Genomic DNA, 22,281 nt, shown 5'->3' on the forward strand with positions numbered 1-22,281 from the left:
GTTGGTGGGGTAAAGTGACTCTGCATAGATAATAAACAGCTAGTAGCAGCAGTGTAAAAACAAAGGGGCGGGGCGTGTCAATGTAAATAGTCTGGGTGGCCATTTGATTAATTGTTCAGCAGTCTTATGGTTTGGTGGTAGAAGTTGTTAAGGAGCCTTTTGGACCTAGACTTGGTGCTCCGGTAATGCGGTAGTAGAGAGAACAGTCTATGACTTGGGTGATTGCAGTTTTTGACAGTTCTTTGGGCCTTCCTCTGACACCGTCTGATAGAAAAATTACATATTTACCTGGTTTGTTTGATATTAATAGTTAGCAATTAATACTTAACAAATAGGAAGACATTTCTGTTCTGTTTAGTTCTGTTTCTGTAAAGAGATGGTTTCCTCTCTAGCTTCCAGAAGTTAGTCTGGGCGTAGGGTCAAGGAACTGGGTTTTGCTAGATAGCTTGGGCTGACAATGACTTGGTGATAATTACCTAAAGCTGGCATTCCATAGACAAGATGTGGTGTGTGTGACCCAAGATAGAGATAGCCTGGAAGAGTTTAGAACAATGCCTCATTGTCCTGGCATCTGGGAACTAAGACGGGTTGGGGGTAAAACACCATCTTTGTAGATATCCAAGGTGGCTTATCGGAGTTGGAACCAGTCTGATTTAGCATTTTTAAGTCCTATATAAGGTCTCTGTTTTATCATTATATATTCTATTCAAGTGAAAGAGACTTGTCATTTCTGCAAACAATCATCTTTATTCAATATCGATTAATTACTGCAATAATGAAACCATTGACCCAACAGTCATGAGGTTGAAAATGTCAGTGAAGACACTTGCCAGTTGGTCCTCGCCTGCTCTGAGTGCATGTCCTGGTAATCCGTCTGGCCCCGTGGCCTTGTGAATGTTGACCTGTTTAAAGGTCTTGCTCACATCGGCTACGGAGAGTGTGATCACACAGTCGTCTGGAACAGCCTGTGCACTCATGCATGGTTCAGTGTTACTTTGGGCATTTAGCCCATCTGGTAGGCTCGTATCACTGGGCAGCTCGTGGCATGGTTTCCCTTTGTAGTCTGTAATAGTTTGCAAGTCCTGTATTGATGATTTTCCGGTTTGATGGTCCATCTGAGGGCACAGCGGGTTTCTTATAAGCATCCTGATTAATGTCCCGCTACTTGAAAAACGGCAGCCTGTAATCCATGGCTTCTGGTTGTGATATGTAAGTATGGTCACTGTGGGGAGTGGGAATGACGTCGTTGATGTACTTAATGATGAAGCCGATGACTGAGGTTGTATACTCCTCAATGCCATTGGATGAATCCCAGAACATATTCCAGTCTGTGGCAGCAAAACATTGCTGTAGCATAGCATCCATGTCATCTGACCACTTCTGTATTGAGGGAGTCACTGGTACTTCCTGCTTTAGTTTTTGCTTGTAAGCAGGAATCAGGAGGACAGAATTATGGTCAGATTTTCCAAATGGTGGTAAATGGTGGTGGTAAATAGACAGTAACATGACTCTCCTGTGAGGATCCAAATACTTTACGTTGTGTAGAAAATATACAGATAAAGAGAATGTTTTTGTGATGATAAGACTGTGATTTTAGTTATGTAACGAGATCATTGTAAATGTTGATACCTTGCTTCGTAACTAGCTACAGCCCAGGGAACCCAGGGAGCGTGTCAGCAAGACAGAAATGCCCCCTTTCTACCTGAGGGTATAAAGCATTTGAATTAAGAATGTTAAGAATTAACATATCGGACTAGGATGACCACAAGCTGCAGCCAAGGTCTACGGATAGTCGTGAACCCAAAAACGCAACACGAGGTTGAAGAAGACAAAGGAACCTCTTAACAATCAATGCTATGTTTGAGTAGCATTTCTAAGTACTGTATCTAAGAAGGTGAATTCAAGCAGGACCATCTGGTTATTATTTTCAAGTTATCGTTTGTCTACATTGCTTTCTTCCCCACGCTGGGATCACCTACACGGTTGATTAGCCATCCTCAGAAGACCACTCTGCCAGAATGAGTACAAGGAAACAGACAACTAAGAGAAAGGACAGTGTGACATCTTGTGGACAATCAGAGAATTACACCCGAGAACGAAGGAGACGGTCATCCAAAGAACAAGGCCTACGTCGAACCTCTCTCACTAAGCGGAACTCGGCCCACGAAGGCCTGGGCCCAACAGAGCTAACCAACGGAGACCTTCAACATGTAAATACATGCATTACACTTCTTACCCATAAGAGCGGCAGTCCGGGGCAAGGTAATAGGGCTAAACTAAGCGTAGTTTACAAATGTATCCAAGTGTTGTTTCTCTTTCTCTCTCGCTCTCTCTCTCTATTTAAATCTCCATCTTGTGTAACACGTGTTATATTGTGTTGGTTCACTAGGGACCTGTTGTCATCGTATTACGTTTCTAATCAATAACCTATACCGTGTGTGTGTATGTGTATCTTATAGTATAATTTAGCTTGTTAGGAAATAAATAATATAATACATTTGTGTTGTACGGAATGATCAATGAGAGCTGGGTTTGTGCAGATTTACAGAGTCTACGACATTCAGAATGAGACTGATATGAGGAAATGATTAATTAGTGACTGGTATGATATCTATATATTCTTGAGTTAATTTGGGAAATGGTAACTCATTAAACAAACTTTTCCCATGGTGCCCCAGATTCCTAATGAATAAATTGTTACATGATTAATTTAATCAAGTAATAATTAAACGTAGGATGTAATTATTCAATGAATAACAGTCATCATATTAACCTCTTGACGGTCGCCTAGGATAGGGGCGCCACAGCGCATTTTGAAAAAAATTCGTGCCCATTTTAAACGGCCTACTACTCAAACTCAGAAGCTAGGATATGCATATAAAAAACACCCTAAAGTTTCTAAAACTGTTTGAATGGTGTCTGTGAGTATAACAGAACTCAAATGGCAGTCAAAACCCCGAGACAGATCGAAACAGGAAGTGGAATTCTGAATTGCGGACTCAACTTCATCACGTTGCCTATTAATCACACCGTGAGCTATGGTTCATTGAGCACTTCCTATTGCTTCCACTAGATGTCCCCAGTCTTTACAGAGTGATTTGAGTCTCCTACTGTGAAAACTGACAGAATGACACGCTGTGGAACGTGGTCACACGGAGAGGGCCATCACCATTATGACGCCGGCGCCACTGGCTACCCTCCCCTTTCGAAAAGTTCATAAAGACAATGCAATCGTCCCCCTTGAATCTTATTGGAGCTCTGGTTGAAAAAGGCCCTAAAGATTTATGTTATACAACGTTTGACATGTTTGAACGAACCTAAATAAGAAAAAAATGCATTTTGTTGAAAGAGTAGCCCCGCGCATGTCGGAACTTTTGGTGCAGCCTTCAGAACGTGCTAACATCAACAAGCTAATGGAACATAAAGGATGAACTTTTTCGAACGAAAATACATTTGTTGTGGACCTGGGATTCCTGGAAGTGCCTAAGGATGAAGATAATCAAAGGTAAGGGATTATTGACAATAGTATACAAGACTAGATTTGATATGCGATTGTTCCAAGATGGCGCTGACCTGTATTGCTAGCCTATGGTTCTGAGTATCGCATCCCCTTTTATCGCAAAGTGTGATTACCCAGTAAAGTTATTTTTAAATCTGGCATTACAGGTGCTTTCAAGAGATATTCATCTATAAATCTTAGAATGACAATATTACATTTTAAAAATGTTTTCGAATAGTAATTTAGTAAATTGTAGCGCTGTTTCATCGGATGCATTTGAGGGAAAATAGTTAGTCAACGTTACACACCGATGTAAAATGCTGTTTTTATATATAAATATGAACTTTATCGAACAAAAGAATGCATGTATTGTGTAACATGATGTCCTAGGTGTGTCATCTGATGAAGATTGTCAAAGGTTAGTGCTGCATTTAGCTTTTTTTTGGTTATTTGTGATGCATGTGGTTGGTCGGAAAATGGCTATGTGGCTACTTTTACGATATACTCCTCTAACATAATCTAATGCTTTGCTTTTGCTGTAAAGCCTTTTTGAAATCGGACAACGTGGTTCGATTCAGGAGAGGTGTATCTATAAAACGATTCTTAAATTTTGTTATGCTAATGGCGATAGGATTTTTCGCTGGATGTCCGTCCCGCATAAGGGATGGAGGCCGCACAGGGGTTAATGATAGTCACGTCACAACAATAGCTACGAAAAATATAGATGAAAACTCTCTTGGTAGATAGTGTGGTCTACAGTTTATCATGAGGTACTCATCCCTCAGATGAGCAATACCTCAAGACTACCTTAATATTAGACAGCTGTTATTGACAAATAGACACTCACCACCACCCCTCATCTTACCGGACGTAGCTGTTCTGTCCTGCCAATGCACGGAAAATGCCAGCCTCCTGTATATTATCCGTGTTGTCGTTCAGCCACGACTTGGTGAAACATAAGATATTATAGTTTTTAATGTCCCATTGGTAGAGAGTCTCGAACGGAGCTCATCCGGTCTATTCTCCAGTGATTGCACATTGGCCAATAGAACAAATGGTAGAGGCGGGTTACCCACTCGCTAATGAATTCTCAAAAGGCACCCTGATCTCCTCCCCCTGTATTTCCTTATTTTCTTCATGTGAATGACAGGGATTTGGGCCTTGTCTGGGAGCAGCATTATATCCTTCACATCAGACTCATTAAAGACCAATCACAGTGTGACACTTACCGTCCAGGTGACCTGAATGGTGGTAGGGCTCAGGACGACCGGGTTATGAAGACGAACTATGACCTCCCCCAGCTCCTTCTGTACATGTCTGTGGTCCACCCCCTGGGCTGGAGGACTGATGTCTGTAGAGAGAGAGAGAAAGAGAGAGAGAGGGGGGGGGAGAGAGAGAGTGAGAGAGAGGATGAGAGCGAGTATGAGAGAGAGAAAGAGAAAGAGTGGAAGAGAGAAATAGAGAGAAAGAAAGCGAGAGAGAGATAGATTACTTTCAGTTCTCCTACTTAGTTTTCAAAGCCACGGTTCCCTCCAATCCTTACAATGAGGCCGAGTCAAGCATAAGAGGTTTTGTTGAGAGAACGGATGAATAGACCAATCAGACTCCACAAAGGAGTCGACACTCTATGATCATGACTTCATTTGAAAAGAAGCAACTTCATCTGCATTAGAATGACCTCATTTCAGTTTTAATAAAGAACTCGTTTGGGTTTGAGAAAAGAAAGAGAGAACTTAAGATCCTTTCTCCTCTCTGCTCTTACTGAGGCCCAGCCAGAGAACAACTACCACATCAACGAGTGAACTCCGAACACATGAATGAATGACACTGTGACACTATTTCCCAACACAGTTCCCATTTCGTTCATACTTGCATGTGTTTTCAGTTAAAAGCCAATCAAACCCCCCAGTGAAACGCAGATTCAGTGTGGTCAAAGAAAATACACAATCATGGCAACTGACATATGTTGGTCCTATTTACTGAGGGCAAATAGATGGGCAAATACAAAACATTATTCACAAGAGGAAACAGTATTTCAAAACAGGCCCAATGAAAACAGCCAATAAAGTCATGAATCACAGAGTCGTAATAGAGGACGACAGGCCAAACGCAGTTAAGCAGACATCAATTCATCTTCAGTGACTGCCATTGCCAATAACCATCTCTGTGCATCAAAACGAAGCAAACAGCAAATAAAGAGAGATGTACTGCTATTCAAATTGACTCCCTCTCTCCATGCACAACCTAATAGTGGCCTGCAATTGGACAATGTTAACCGAAAGGTTGCAGGAGTATTGCGGTGGACTGGACTTATCAAATAAATGTAATAAGAAGACTGAGGTCTATATGGCACCTTAATCTAATCTTCTTTGAGTTTGGAGGCAGTCATTTTCTCCAGTTATGATCATTAACATAGCAGGGATAGCGCTAACTCACTTAGGCCTTCCAAAAGTACACATGCTTATTTTACATAATTGCCTGACTGTAGCCTTAATGAGCAGAGCTGAGATGGATAGTTTGACCTCTGGAAGTTGTGGCTATCTCGGTAGAACTGTTACTGTTCAGCCCACACAGTACCGTGCTGAGAGGCCCTGATAACTATCTAACTGGAACACGATGACCTTTTCCCTATCGAAAGCTGCAGCAGTCAATGTGAAGGGGAGGCTAAATTAGAAATGTTATTATAGGGAAAATTATTACCAAAATCTTTAAAGTTCTATCTGAGTATAAGGCCCATACCTTGTGTCCTGACGGGCTCTGACATGGGGCTGGGATCACTGAGGCCCTGGGTGTTGACCGCCCGTACCATGAACAGGTAGATGGTGTTGGGGCGCAGGCCTTTGACCGTGTACTGCGTGGTCTTCACGTGGTCCGCAACCGTCTGCCAACTGTTGCTCACCGACTGGCTGCAATGGGACAATGAAAAGGATATCACAAATGTGCTACCACAATAATTAAGAAGCAATACAAAAGTGAAAAAAGGAAATCACTCCGGTTCTTCATAACTAACCTGAAGGCTTCGATGACAAAAGAGGAGATGGGCGTGGCCCCAGTCAGGCCGGGTTGCCAGGACAACGAGACGCTGTTCTTGGTGACGTCAGTGACCTGGGGTTTGGAGGGAGGGCCAAGGAGCTCGTTGTCATCACGGTTCTTAATGACCATCACCCCAGCTTGGTCTGGAGGAGAAAGAGACCAGTAACTATTTGTCACACCCTGATATGTTTCAACTGTCTTTGTGCTTTTCTCCACCCCCTTCCAGGTGTCGCCCATCTTCCCTATTATCCCCAGTGTATTTATAGATGTGTTCTCTGTTTGTCTGTTGCTAGTTCGTTGTGTTCGTCAAGCCTACCAGCGTTTTTCCCCTTGCTCCTGTCTGTTTCTAGTTCCTGTTTTGTAGTTTTCCCAGTTTTGATCATTCTAACTGCCCTGACCCTGAGACTGCCTGCCGTTCTGTACCTTTTGGACTCTGATCTGGAGCACTGACCTCTACCTACCCTGACCTGTCGTTTTGCCTGCCCCTTGTTCTAGTAATAAACATTTGTTACTTCGACATTGTCTGAATCTGGGTCTTCCCTGAAATGTGATACTATTGTTAATGAAGATGAAGAGGAATGGATAAATAACTCTTCCCAGAATGGAATACTGTATGTATGGTATAATGAGCATGTATTTGTGTTCACTACAAAACTAGGTGAAGACATGTTCACTGTGCCAAACCTTTGACCTCCAGGAAGGCGCTCCATGATGTCTCGCCACTGGAACTGGCAGCCACACAGGTGTAGATCCCAGAGTCAGAGAGCTAGGGTAGAACGGATAAACATAGAACATGTGATGGGACCATCCCTGAGGTCACAACAGTGCGTCATGTGAGGGGTCCATCCCTGAGATCACAACAGTGTGTCATGTGAAGGGTCACGACAATGATTCTTAACTCTTCTTGAAATGCACTGTTGGTTAAGGGCTTGTAAGTAAGCATTTCACGATAAGGTCTACACTTGTATTCGGGGCATGTGACAAATAAAGTTTGATTTGTGTGTCATTGTGAGTGCCTCAAAGTGCTGACGCAAATTTCCTAATGAATTCCATTTTCTCCTCACCCCCCTCCACCACTTTACCCCCCTCCCGCTATCCCCCCTGTCCCCTCTGTCCCCCCACCACCCCACCAACCGCAACAAAGGCTGGCTAATTCATTTAGGGTGGGCCACTGAAGCCCCCTGGACCGATGACAGCTGGCTTGTCTCTCCAACCCTCTCTCTCTAGAATGTTAGTTGTTTGTTGGTTTTCTTCCCTCCATTTATTAAATAAAATGTCAGTGGTCGGCAACTTTGTCAAGCGTAATGGATATTCCACAGAGGCCTCGGAATGGGGAAAGGAGGATGTGAGGACTTTTAATTCAATTTACCCTAAATGTTGTACGTTTGTGTGTGTGTGTGTGTGTGTGTGTGTGTGTGTGTGTGTGTGTGTGTGTGTGTGTGTGTGTGTGGTGTGTGTGTGTGTGTGTGTGTGTGTGTGTGTGTGTGTGTGTGTGTGTGTGTGTGTGTTGTTTAACCGTTCACCCCTGCAGCTGGAACCTGTCCAGCCCTCTACTGCAGAGTCTTGTAAGAGCTGCCGTGTCACTAAGTGATAGTATCAAACAATTTATTAAAATCAATACTGTCCATTAATCTCTTTAAAGCAATCCGATTCCTCACATCACGCTCATGCATGCCTAAGCATGTGACACACCCAGAGGGGAGAAAGAGGAGACAGACAGAGATCCATTAAGGGGAATGGATGGAAACAGGGAGGTAGAGAACGAAGGCTACAGACAAGGATTTACACAATAGTACGCAGTATATTTACAGCCCTCATCATATGAACCCCATATCTAGTGTATGTGTCGTTCTAGAACTGTCGGAACTAGAAGCACAAGCATTTCACTACTCGCTTTAACATCTGCTAACCATGTGTATGGGACCAATACAATTCTATTTGATTTGATTCTCTTTATGACTGGACCAGGCAGTGGCTCCAGTGGTTCTCACCCTGAGGCTCCTCATCTGGAGGCTGCCCAGCTCCTGCAGGGACATGCGGGGATCCTTCCCCAGCAGACTGACCCCGTCTTTCAGCCAGCTGATGGAGGGGATGGGGTCTCCTGACGCCTGACACTTTAGCAGGGCCACGCTGTCCACTCCCAGCGTCTGATTGGACGGACCCTGACGGATTATGGGCGGCGGCCTGTCTGTCAGCACTGGGATAAGGTGAGAGACAGAGAGCCCGTTTGATACAGCAGGAAAACAATTCTGCAGCAACAGAAAATGTGAATTATTATGTGGATTATAACATTTTGGTAAGGGTTTTTCATAAAAGTCTGACATTTCAAAGTGGAAATGACAAACTTCTGAAGTATTTTTGAAACTCAAATACACTACAAGTAAAACATTTCCTGTACAGGAAAGTTATCCTGCAACAGGGGGATCAATTTAAGATCCTACATCTGTAAGCCTTTTAATGGATTTATCATGAAGTGAAAGGATGTGGTAACAGTGTCATAAAGCTGGTCTATTTTCTCAGCAGGTCTTGTAATTCCACCACAGGACAATGACGACGCTCTGACTATGCTTCCAGGAAGAGGAGAAAGATTTGCTGAGTATTGTTTTCCAGACTGTCTATTGATGTGGCTGGGGGCTGGAAGTGATTTTTCAGTTACAGGCTGAATACCCTTACATTTACACCTTACCCAGGAGTCTGTGGTGGCGTACAGTGGCAAAGGCACTGCCTGTTGACTCAGGGTGGTTCAGATAAATACTCCATCATGTTCAGTGGGGAACACTGTCAGAGGTCCCCACTGGCACCCAGAACTGAAACAAACATTTCACTCCCCAGAGAGTAGCACCCCACAGAAATGATCAGTCAGAATTGCAATAATGTAACAAAACCACTGTGAGGAAAATAAAATAATTTGTTTTGTTTTGTTTATATCGATGCTAATGTTCAATGCTGTTTGGATGAACATATGCTTTTGTAATGTGTGGGAGAATGTCTGTGGGTTGTACTGTGAAATAGTGTACATGTCAGAGGTGCTGTATCTATGAGTTACAGTTACCGTGCCCTGGCACTTTCTGTGTCAGCTGCGGTGAATACTGTTGAGTCCCCTGGCATTACACAGCACACAGTAACTAACAGGTAGGATTAATGATGTCAGACCTGCAGGGGCTAATTAGACAGTCAACTTCGCTAACCTTTCAACACATCACACCCTCTCTCTCTCTTCCTATTTCTCTCTCTCTTTACTATCTCCTTCTTTCACTTTCTCTCCTGCAGGTAAGTCAGAAGGAGGGACGGAAGAAACATATTTGCCTTGGTATGGCAGAACCATGACATTATTTACTTTAGCAGAGAGAACCATGGCTTGATTATCTTTAGCTGAGAGAACCATGGCTTAATTATCTTTAGCTGAGAGAATCATGGCTTGATTATCTTTAGCTGAGAGAACCATGGCTTGATTATCTTCAGCTGAGAGAACCATGGCTTGATTATCTTTAGCTGAGAGAACCATGGCTTGATTATCTTTAGCTGAGAGAACCATGGCTTGATTATCTTTAGCTGAGAGAACCATGGCTTGATTATCTTTAGCTGAGAGAACCATGGCTTAATTATCTAGCTGAGAGAACCATGGCTTGATTATCTTTAGCTGAGAGAACCATGGCTTGATTATCTTTAGCTGAGAGAACCATGGCTTAATTATCTTTAGCTGAGAGAACCATGACTTAATTATCTTTAGCTGAGAGAATCATGGCTTGATTATCTTTAGCTGAGAGAACCATGGCTTGATTATCTTCAGCTGAGAGAACCATGGCTTGATTATCTTTAGCTGAGAGAACCATGGCTTGATTATCTTTAGCTGAGAGAACCATGGCTTGATTATCTTTAGCTGAGAGAACCATGGCTTGATTATCTTTAGCTGAGAGAACCATGGCTTAATTATCTAGCTGAGAGAACCATGGCTTGATTATCTTTAGCTGAGAGAACCATGGCTTGATTATCTTTAGCTGAGAAAACCATGGCTTGATTATCTTTAGCTGAGAAAACCATGGCTTGATTATCTTTAGCTGAGAAAACCATGGTTTGATTATCTTTAGCTGAGAAAACCATGGTTTGATTATCTTTAGCTGAGAGAACCATGGATTGATTATCTTTAGCTGAGAAAACCATGGCTTGATTATCTTTAGCTGAGAAAACCATGGTTTGATTATCTTTAGCTGAGAGAACCATGGATTGATTATCTTTAGCTGAGAGAACCATGGATTGATTATCTTTAGCTGAGAGAACCATGGCTTGATTATCTTTAGCTGAGAAAACCATGGCTTGATTATCTTTAGCTGAGAGAACCATGGATTGATTATCTTTAGCTGAGAGAACCATGGCTTGATTATCTTTAGCTGAGAGAAAAATGGAGAGAAGGTGAATGTACACCATACGGGCCCTGCTGAATTCATAATTTATTTCTATTTCAGTGATAATATTCGACCTCTTCCACCACGCTGGAATGCTTTTATCGGAAAAGCTGGTGGTTAAATACATCAACCAGAATTACCATGAGTCTAACCCGCACCCAGAGAGCATTAAAAACAGCCCTATCTGTACATCTAAGGCCTCACTGTTAGTTCTACTTTCCCCATTAACTCACTGAGGGAGTTATCTGCTTGTCACTGTTATCACTTGGCATGATTCTAATGGCCATTATTGGCTCAGATGGAGCCATATGTGTTCCAATGCTTAGACACTGAAGCACAGCTGGAAGGGTTCTGTTATGTGTCTTAATGATTCCGTCTGCTCTGAGTAATGACTCCATTGCATTACATGTTAAGATATTATGACAGAAAGTATGAGAAAACCCTGGGTGAGTTTGGCTAGTCTGGTCCAGCAAGGAGGGGATGATGAGGATGGTGGATGGTGGATGGATGGCGTGATGAAGTGATGGAGGCTGGGGAGGAGAGCAGGAGAGGAAGGGGGGGGGGGGTTGGCCTTGACTGTTTGCATCAGGAATTTCTCATTACCGATCTCCTTGAACCCAGCTACTCTGCTGGCCTCCCAGGACACTGAATCACCTGCTCTCAGCAGCAGGGGGTGACCATGACCTCACCCTAGACAGCCAGCTAGCCCTCCTCCTCCACTCCTTCTCCTCTTCTCCTGTCCTCCCTCAGCTCTGCCTAACAGCCAACTCCCTCACACGTTCCTCCTCTTACACAGTCCAGCCATACACTCCCTTACCTCCCTATACCTACACAGAGGCGTAGATAGAAAGATAGGTTCACTACTATTACAGTACCACACACCCTTAGAATACAGGATGTGTGTGTGTTCCAACAGACAGTACATACACAGTAAATCTAGTTAGATATTACTGCACTGTTGGAGCTAGAAACACGAGCATTTCGCTACACCCACAATCAAATCAAATGTTATTTGTCACATGCGCCGAATACAACAAGTGTAGACCTTACAGTGAAATGCTTACTTACAAGCCCTTAACCAACAATGCAGTTTTAAGAAAAATAAAAGTAACAAATAGTTAAAGAGCAGCAGTAGCAATAGCGAAGCTATATACAGGCGGTACCAGTACATCTGCTAAACATGTGTACAGTATGTGACAAATCACATTTGATTTGAACACTAGAACATGAGACGAGCAATGTGTCTTAAGGATATGACCTCTAAAACCCATTTTAGGGACATAGAAAAGCATACTAAGAAACATGGGGTGTGATCACAACAATTCAAAATCCCCTTCTCTTACAAAATGGTGTCTGACATGCTGTTCTTCTTTCTCCAGGCTGATCCTTCACAAGGCGTCTGAACTGCCGTCTATCTATCTTCCCATCTCCACAACAGAACAGATTAGAACAGGCTCTCATAAGTCATCCTGGAGACTAACTGCTGTCACTCACTCAATCACTCAGTCCTTGACTCACTGCCTCCCTCAGTCAGATGCTGCTGATCATTATACTGAGACTCAAGGGCAATGCTGTATTCCCTCTCCAGCTAAACTTCTACAAGTTTTTCATTCAGTTCTGTCATAAAAATAAAATATATATAAAAAAAATACTATGAAATATTGCAAAAGCAAGGTCATGGGCAAGTATAATTTGTAGATATTTCTCCGACAAAATTCCTGTACATGGTAAAATGAGGTTTCTTTTACGCTACATTTCCCCCAGTACTTTTGGGGATGAGGACGCTCAAGGGCAAAATCCACATTAGAGAGTCAACCGGGCAAGGCATGGGCTCTGTTAATTCACTCTGCTAATTCACTCTGTTAATTCACTCTGTTAATTCACTCTGTTAATTCACTCTGTTAATTCAATCTGTTAATTCACTCTGTTAATTCACTCTGTTAATTCACTCAAAATGAAAGACTCTTTCCTCACTGTTAATTCATGTGTGTGAATTATCTAGTTGGAGTACAGGGAAGGCTGTGTGTGTCTGACTCTGTGTCTGACTGTGTGTGTCTGGCTGTGTGCGTCTGGCTGTGTGCTTCTGGCTGTGTGCTTCTGGCTGTGTGCTTCTGGCTGTGTGCTTCTGGCTGTGTGCGTCTGGCTGTGTGTGTCTGTGTGAATTATGTGTCTGCACAAGTATGTGTGTGTCTGCATTGATGTCTGTGTATGTGTGTGTTCTGATAGCATAGCAGAGTGTGTATGCATACTGCATTAATGGGTGGTGCTGTTGAGTTTTGGCATCGGGGTGGGTATGCGGCAGGCCTCACCATCTGTGACCTCCAGTTGGGCCTTGGCGAGGATGCTGCCAGCCACGGTCAGGGCCTGGCAGATGTAGTAGCCTGCGTCTGCTCGCTGCACGGCCGAGATGGTCAGGTCTCCACTGGAGGACACAGAGAAGCGACTGTTGGGCTGCTGGGGCTGGTTGGGAAACAGCAGGTTCTGCAGGAAGAGAGGAAGCAGGCCAATTAGTAGAGGGACATGGACCCATTACAGCCAGGAACACATCCAACTGAAACACACTCACATAGCTTCATCACTCTGATCTGGGGACGGACGGACGGACGGACGGACGGACGGACGGACGGACACACACACACACACACACACACACACGGACGGACGGACGGACGGACGGACGGACAGTTAAAAGATCCATTCCATCAATCACCAGGTTAATGAATTACACACAACTGTCACATCTGATGGCATGGTTACACATAATAGCTGCCATATATTCCCCCAGTCAGCCATGCCAGAGGCTCCAGAGAGCTGGGAGGGAACACGGTCTGAGAGCTGGGAAGGAACACGGTCTGAGAGCTGGGAGGGAACACGGTCTGAGAGCTGGGAGGGAACACGGTCTGAGAGCTGGGAGGGAACACGGTCTGAGAGCTGGGAGGGAACACAGTCTGAGAGCTGGGAGGGAACACGGTCTGAGAGCTGGGAGGGAACACGGTCTGAGAGCTGGGAGGGAACACGGTCTGAGAGCTGGGAGGGAACACGGTCTGAGAGCTGGGAGGGAACACGGTCTGAGAGCTGAGAGGGAACACGGTCTGAGAGCTGTGAGGGAACACGGTTTGAGAGCTGAGAGGGAACACGGTCTGAGAGCTGGGAGGGAACACGGTCTGAGAGCTGAGAGGGAACACGGTCTGAGAGCTGAGAGGGAACACGGTCTGAGAGCTGGGAGGGAACACGGTCTGAGAGCTGGGAGGGAACACGGTCTGAGAGCTGGGAGGGAACACGGTCTGAGAGCTGGGAGGGAACACGGTCTGAGAGCTGGGAGGGAACACGGTCTGAGAGCTGGGAGGGAACACGGTCTGAGAGCTGAGAGGGAACACGGTCTGAGAGCTGGGAGGGAACACGGTCTGAGAGCTGGGAGGGAACACGGTCTGAGAGCTGGGAGGGAACACGGTCTGAGAGCTGGGAGGGAACACGGTCTGAGAGCTGGGAGGGAACACGGTCTGAGAGCTGGGAGGGAACACGGTCTGAGAGCTGGGAGGGAACACGGTCTGAGAGCTGAGAGGGAACACGGCTGGGCTGGGAGGGCACGCTGGGCTGAGGGGAACACGGTCTGAGAGCTGGGAGGGAACACGGTCTGAGAGCTGGGGGGCCGGCGGAGCGGGAGGGAACACGGTCTGAGAGCTGGGAGGGAACACGGTCCTGAGAGCTGAGAGGGAACACGGTCTGAGAGCTGGGAGGGAACACGGTCTGAGAGCTGGGAGGGAACACGGTCTGAGAGCTGGGAGGGAACACGGTCTGAGAGCTGGGAGGGAACACGGTCTGAGAGCTGAGAGGGAACACGGTCTGAGAGCTGGGAGGGAACACGGTCTGAGTCTCTCTGTCTACTCTTGGTCAAGGCTTTGATAGCTTGTTTCATTCTACTTTAATAGCTTGCTTCATTCTTCTTTGATTGCTTGTAACATTCTGTTGTCTGGCCCTCTAGCAGTCTCTATGGGGGTGCCACAGGGTTCAATTATCAGGCCGACTCGCTTTGAATACATCAATGATGTCACTCTTGCTGCTGATGATTCTCTGATCCACCTCTACGCAGACGACACCATTCTGTATACTTCTGGCCCTTCTTTGGACACTGTGTTATTAACTAACCTCCAGACGTGCTTCAATGCCATACAACTCTCCTTCCGTTGCCTCCAACTGCTCTTAAATGCAAGTAAAACTAAATGCATGCTCTTCAACTGATTGCTGCCCACTCTTGCCCGCCCGTCCAGGATCACTACTCTGGACGGTTCTGACGTAGAATATGTGGACAACTACAAATACCTAGGTGTCTGGTTAGACTGTAAACTCTCCTTCCAGACTCACATTAAGCATCTCCAATCCAAAATGAAATCTAGAATCGGCTTCCTATGTCGCAACAAAGCTTCATTCACTCATTCTGCCAAACATACCCTCGTAAAACTGACTATCCTACCGATCCTCGACTTTGCAGATGTCATTTACAAAATAGCCTCCAACACTCTACTCAACAAACTGGATGCAGTCTATCACAGCGCCATCCGTTTTGTCACCAAAGCCCCGTATACTACCCACTATTGCGACCTGTACGCTCTCGTTGGCTGGCCCTCGCTTCATACTCGTCAACAAACCCACTGGCTCCAGGTCATCTACAAGTCTCTGCTAGGTAAAACCCCGCCTTATCTCAGCTCACTGGTCACCATAGCAGCACCCACCTGTAGCACGCGCTCCAGCAGGTATATTTCACTGGGGGTGCCATAGGGTTCAATTATCAGGCCGACTCGCTTTGAATACATCAATGATGTCACCCTCAAAGCCCCCAAAGCCAATTCCTCCTTTGGTCGTCTTTCCTTCCAGTTCTCTGCTGCCAATGACTGGAACGAACTGCAAAAATCCCTGAAGCTGGAGACTCATATCTCCCTCACTAACTTTAAGCACCAGCTGTCAGAGCAGCTCACAGATCACTGCACCTGTACATAGCACATCTCTAATATAGCCCATCCAACTACCTCATCCACATACTGTATTTCTTGCTCCTTTGCACCCCAGTATCTCTACTTGCACATTCATCTTCTGCACATCAATCACTCCAGTGTTTAATTGGTATATTGTAATTACTTCACCACCATGGCCTATTTATTGCCTTACCTCCCTAATCTTACCTCATTTACACACACTGTATATAGATTTTTTTCTACTGTATTATTGACTGTATGTTTGTTTATTCCATGTGTAACTCTGTGTTGTTGTTTGTGTCGAACTGCTTTGCTTTATTCTTGGCCAGGTTGCAGTTGTAAATGAGAACTTGTTCTCAACAAGCCTACCTGGTTAAAAAAAGGTGAAATAACTTACAAATTTAAAATTCTGCTTTGCTCCTCATAATTGGTCTGGGGCTGCTATGTTTACACATAGTCTCTCACGGTCCCCCCTCAGTCCCTCTCCTTAATGACTTACTGTTTTAATTTGTTGTCTTAATAAATACCTTCACATCTTATTTAAAGTGGGATGAGAGAGAGCGAGAGAGACGGATACAGAGAGCAAGAGAAAGAGAGAGAGAGACAGACAGACAGACAGACAGACAGACAGACAGACAGACAGACAGACAGACAGACAGACAGACAGACAGACAGACAGACAGACAGACAGACAGACAGACAGACAGACAGACAGACAGACAGACAGACAGACAGACAGACAGACAGACAGACAGACAGACAGACAGACAGACAGAGAGACAAAGAGACAGAGAGACAGAGAGACAGAGAGAGAGACAGAAAGAGCAAGAGAGACAGAGACAAAGAGAGACAGAGACAAAGAGAGACAGAGAGACAAAGAGGCAGAGAGACAGAGAGACAAAGAGGCAGAGAGACAGAGAGACAAAGAGACAAAGAGGCAGAGAGACAGAGAGACAGAGAGAAAGAGACAGAGTGTGTGAGAGAGAGAGAGAGAGAGAGAGAGACAGAGAGAGAGAGAGAGAGAGAGAGAGAGAGACAGAGAGACAAAGAGTCAGAGAGACAGATAGAGAGAGAGACAGAAAGAAAGAGAGACAAAGAGAGAGATACAGAGAGAGAGAGACAGAGAGAGCAAGAGAGACAGAGACAAAGAGACAAAGAGACAAAGAGACAGAGAGACACAGAGACAGAGAGACAGAGAGAAAGAGACAGAGAGAGACAGAGAGACAGCGAGAGAGAGAGACAGAGAGACAGAGAGGCAGAGACAAAGAGAGACAGAGAGACAGAGAGAGAGACAAAGAGACAAAGAGACAGAGAGACAGAGAGACAAAGAGACAGAGAGACAGAGAGAAAGAGACAGAGTGAGAGAGAGAGACAGAGAGAGATAGACAGAGAGAGAGATTAAGAGACAGAGAGAGACAGAGACAGAGAGAAAGAGAGAGAAAGAGAGACAGAGAGAGACAAAGAGACATAGAGACAGAGGCAAAGAGAGAGACAGAGAGAGACAGAGAGAGACGAGAGAGAGAGAGAGAGAGAGAGAGAGAGAGAGAGAGAGAGACCGAGAGAGACAGAGTGAGACAGAGAGAGAGAAAGACAGAGACAGAAAGAGAGAGAGAGACATCGAGACAGAGAGAGACAGAGAGAGAGAGAGAGAGAGAGAGAGAGTGAGAGACAGAGACAGAGAGACAAAGAGACAGAAAGACAGAGAGACAGAGAGAGACAGAGAGACAAAGATACAGAAAGACAGAGCGACAGAGACACAGAGACAGAGAGAGAGAGAGACAGAGAGACAAAGATACAGAAAAACAGAGAGACAAAGACACAGAAAGACAGAGAGACAGAGAGACAGAGAGACAATGATACAGAAAGACAGAGAGAGACAGAGACAAAGATACAGAGAGACAGAGACAAAGATACAGAAAGACAGAGAGACAGAGAGAAAGAGAGAAAGAGAGAAAGAGAGACAGAGAGAAAGAGAGAAAGAGACAGAGAGACAGAGGGCGATGGGGATAGAAAATGCATGAAGCATCAATAAACCAAGAAACAGTGAGAGGGAACATAGTGGTGTGACCCGGCTATTGTGAAATCAATGTAAAAGACCTGGGGCACAGTGCCAGTACATGGGAGTCTATTTACTGAGAGGATACTGGTGTAAATGAATGTTGATCTTTGTATGTACATGCTCGTATGCCCTGTTACAGTGAGTCAGATAGGATTCATCACTTACTTTGATGTGAGAATGGGCTGAGAATAGGTTTCAGCAAGTGGGTCTGTGTGTTGGGTATCGGCGTGAGTGTTTTGCATGCAAATGTGTATTCCACCCCTTTCCAATCTCTGAGTGGCACTTTGCTGTAATTGTCTGGCCTCAGGCTCCATGTGTGTGTGTGTGTGTGTGTGGTGTGTGTGTGGTGTGTGTGTGTGTGTGTGTGTGTGTGTGTGTGTGTGTGTGTGTGTGTGTGTGTGTGTGTGTGTGTGTGTGTGTGTGTGTGTGTGTGTGTGTGCGTGCGTGTGTGCGCACGCGTATGTGTGTGTGTGTGTGTGTGTGTGTGTGTGTGTGTGTGTGTGTGTGTGTGTGTGTGTGTGTGTGTGTGTGTGTGTGTGTGTGTGTGTGTGTGGTGACTCCCAGCCAGAGCTGCATCATATCCCTGGTTCATCTACGGGTCCTGGCAGGCTCCTAATTACTGCTGTTGTTGTTGTGTGGACTATGAGGACCTCCAGCTATGTGAAGGACTATCTGCTCTGCTCTGTGTGAGGGTAGGATCACTGTTATCAGCACGGTGTCATGGGAACTGATTACCTCCTCGCTGGCCACACAAAGGTGTATCTGGTGTGTTGTGTGTGTGTGCCAGAGATACTGATGGAAGATAGAGCGAGTTCGTGTAGCCGGGGTGCTGAGTGTCACACAGACTGACATCATAGACACAGCAGAGTCCTCCCGACACAGTCAACCACATGGTTATTATCCAATCTAAGTGGTGTGTGTGCTGATAACACTGGACAGTACAGTAACACAGTAATAACTGCTAGTCATAAATAATGCATGATGGACACACACTGGATGAAAAAACACTGAACATTCTTGTAAATACAGAGGTATGAAGACTGGACTAAGCTATTTTACAGTTCTTTACAGTACAGGACCAGTAGTTGAAGACTGGAACAAGTTGTTTTACAGTTCTTTACAGTATAGGACCAGTAGTTGAAGACTGGACCAAGCTGTTTTACAGTTCTTTACAGTACAGGACCAGTAGTTGAAGACTGAACCAAGCTGTTTTACAGTTCTTTACAGTACAGAACCAGTAGTTGAAGACTGGACCAAGCTGTTTTACAGTCCTTTACAGTACAGGACCAGTAAATGAAGACTGGACCAAGCTGTTTTACAGTTCTTTACAGTACAGGACCAGTAGATGAAGACTGGACCAAGCTGTTTTACAGTTCTTTACAGTACAGGGCCAGTAGTTGAAGACTGGACCAAGCTGTTTTACAGTTCTTTACAGTACAGGACCAGTAGATGAAGACTGGACCAAGATGTTTGACAGACCAGTAGTTTTTCCTTACCATGCTTTTCCTGGTCAGGTCGGGTGTTCAGGAAAAGCTCCTGGCCCTGCTATGGGTCATTGAGAGGTGTTTATGTGCTCTTCTTACCTGGCTGCCCTCCTTCTGCCAGAAGACTGCAGGCTGGGGGTTGCCCTTGGTCTCACAGGGGAAAGTTGCTGTGCGACCCTGGGCCACGATCTGGTCCCGCGGCCTGATGACGAACTGGGGTGCAGCTGGGGTCAAAGGGCAGAAACACCAGGGTTACAATTCAGAGTTAGACAGAGTTGAAGCATGGGGCACGATCAAGGGAGTGTGGGGTGTTCAAGCAAAAGAACAGTCAGGCACCACAAGGACAAATCAAAATTGGCATGTCCTACACTATTATAAAAAAGGGTTCCAAAGGGATTCTTCGGCTGTTCAAATGGCAGAACCATTCCAGGTAGAAATATTTTGTGTTCCCTGTAGAACCCTTTCCACATAGCATTCTACCGGGAACCCAAAATTATTCTACCTGGAACTGAAGGGTTTCTACCTGGAACCAAAAAAGGTTCTTCAAAAGGTTCTCCTACGGGGACAGCCGAAGAACCCTTTTAGGTTCTAGATAGCACCTTTTTTTCTAACAGTGTATAGAGCTTCCATGCAGCATGTTCCTTCCATTTATTCTGATTGGAAAACAAACACCAAGGACTGTCACGATAACGCCACGGTAACCACTTAAGGCCATTCATCCAGGCTGGAGCTGAATGAATGACAGTCTTCAGTGTTCACAAACAGCAGCACTGTCTCAGTCATAATGGCATCAGGAGAGTTAGGTAGACATAATGTAGCTAGGCTTAACACAAAGAAAGACAGAGAGAAAACCTTGTGAGGAAAGAATGAAATAAATGAACAGAACGCAGCTAACAGCTACCAGCTAATTGTCTCTGTTTCATGGGTCCCTCAGGGGGAGGACACAGGCCTTACCCCCTCTTAACCCCGCTCTCACCCAACAGCCAAGCACTACACTCCCTCTCACCAACCCAGGAAAAGTATCTTTATTACTCAACTGGACCCTCCAGAAGCCAATTAAGGAGTGCGTCAGTGAGGGCAGACCGAGCAGACACACTCAAGGATCCAGCAGAGAGATATTACATCTGGGATGTCTCATTCCACTCTCGCTGTTTCCCGGCCCATCTAAATGTGTTGTAATGCAACATAAACAAATGTGTCCTGGCCAAACTTTAGCACACTTGGCAAATCCCCGAGACACATCGACTCTCTCCTACACAAATAAACAACCAGAGGGATTCATTGTGTTCCTGGACACCCACTGACATGCTGTATACGGGGCCATCTTTTCTCTCTGTCTTCTGCTCTCAATGAGGCATTACTTCCTCATTATCTAAAGTAAAACACTTTTACTGTTGATCTTACAATCAAGATCATTTTCACACTTCAAGATGCCTTCGTATAAGAGATTTGATTTCATGACAAACCATTCTCATTTAATGACAAAAGTCCAATGGCTGAACACAAGTCTTATCTAATGTGGGCTGTTGACCACACTTGGTTGGGATTATCAGTGTTAACGTCTCTCGGCCCCACACTAGGTTGGCCTGTGATGGTGGTGAGATGTTAGGTCTTACACTCCTAAAAAATTCCTCATACTCAGAGACTCAGAGACTCAGAGACTCAGAAACTCAGAGAGGAAAGGCATGCCGCAGAGGAAATTCAAATCAACCAATTATAGACACCAATCCCAAACTTCAGTCAAGTATAACCCAGACATCCCTTTATCAGTCAAACGTTTTTCTCACTTTTCATCAGCTGAGGATAAAGTCCTTCAGCACTTAGTAAGTTTTGATCATGTTCAAATGAAATGAAAGAGAATAGTGGTACGAGCTAAGTTCCAACCACAGACTCCATCTCTGACAGTCTAGACCACACTGTTGTTGCAGGTGACTTACAAATAGGTTTCCTACTGTTGTGTGAGAGATTTCAAAGCAGTAGTGGCATCTGTAACTTTGTTAATATTTGGTATGGCGAGCAGCAGAGGGAATAGCCAACAGAAGAAAGAGAAATTTCTTAAAATGCATGATCACAATGCTTTCAACAAGACCATATAACGCTGCTTCATATGACATCATTATATGAAAACACTGGACTTGTTGCTATAAAACATACATTGACAGGCTTTTATTCTGATTCCCGTGTAAGTTTCCACTGACAACCCAGCTGGTTCCAGTCAGGGCAAATCTCATCCCGTTTGGCTCATTTCTCCATGTAATCCCTTTTTTGGGAAAGTGTATTTGTCAAAGATACACACAGCTAGGAATGCTACAGATGGCTATAGATTTACAGCCTTCCTGTTTGGCTCTCCTCAGTTTAGATAGCTTGTTGCATTTCACAACGTTGGTTCTGATACAGAGCACCTAAATCACAGTCTCTCTCTCCCTTTGTCTCCCTCCATCTCTTTCTCTCTCTGGCTGGCCAATCCAATGAACAGTGCATTAGAGCAGAGCACTCACTCAAAGTGTTTGACGACTTACAAGCTGTTCTCTATTGCTGCCCTCACACCTTGTCTCTCCTCTCTCTATCCATCTCTTCCTTTATCACTCTCTCCTTGTCTCTCCTCTCTATCTGTATCTTCCTGTATCACTCTCGCCTTGTCTCTCCTCTCTATCCATCTCTTCCTTTATCACTCTCTCCTTGTCTCTCCTCTCTATCTGTATCTTCCTGTATCACTCTCTCCTTGTCTCTCCTCTCTATCTGTATCTTCCTGTATCACTCTCTCCTTGTCTCTCCTCTCTATCTGTATCTTCCTGTATCACTCTCTCCTTGTCTCCCTAAATCCACCTCAATC

At 44.9% G+C, this 22,281-nt stretch overlaps 1 protein-coding gene across 11 annotated transcripts in view; it reads right to left on the minus strand.

Annotated features, from left to right (window-relative positions):
- robo2 (roundabout, axon guidance receptor, homolog 2 (Drosophila)) overlaps positions 1–22,281 on the minus strand; it is a 596,024-nt gene that overhangs the window by 76,168 nt on the left and 497,575 nt on the right. For all 11 annotated transcript variants that reach the window (XM_082966746.1, XM_082966741.1, XM_082966750.1 and 8 more), the window contains exons 7-13: positions 19,548–19,672; positions 13,245–13,416; positions 8,524–8,729; positions 7,217–7,298; positions 6,510–6,675; positions 6,239–6,405; positions 4,729–4,850 (exon numbers count right to left, since the gene is read on the minus strand). In XM_082966746.1, the coding sequence (XP_082822872.1) occupies positions 4,729–4,850; positions 6,239–6,405; positions 6,510–6,675; positions 7,217–7,298; positions 8,524–8,729; positions 13,245–13,416; positions 19,548–19,672 (1,040 nt within the window). The remainder of the gene's footprint in view (positions 1–4,728; positions 4,851–6,238; positions 6,406–6,509; positions 6,676–7,216; positions 7,299–8,523; positions 8,730–13,244; positions 13,417–19,547; positions 19,673–22,281) is intronic.

This window comes from Salmo salar, chromosome 20, assembly GCF_965601325.2.
Source record: "Salmo salar chromosome 20, fSalSal1, whole genome shotgun sequence".
NCBI classification, from domain to species: Eukaryota; Metazoa; Chordata; class Actinopteri; order Salmoniformes; family Salmonidae; genus Salmo; species Salmo salar.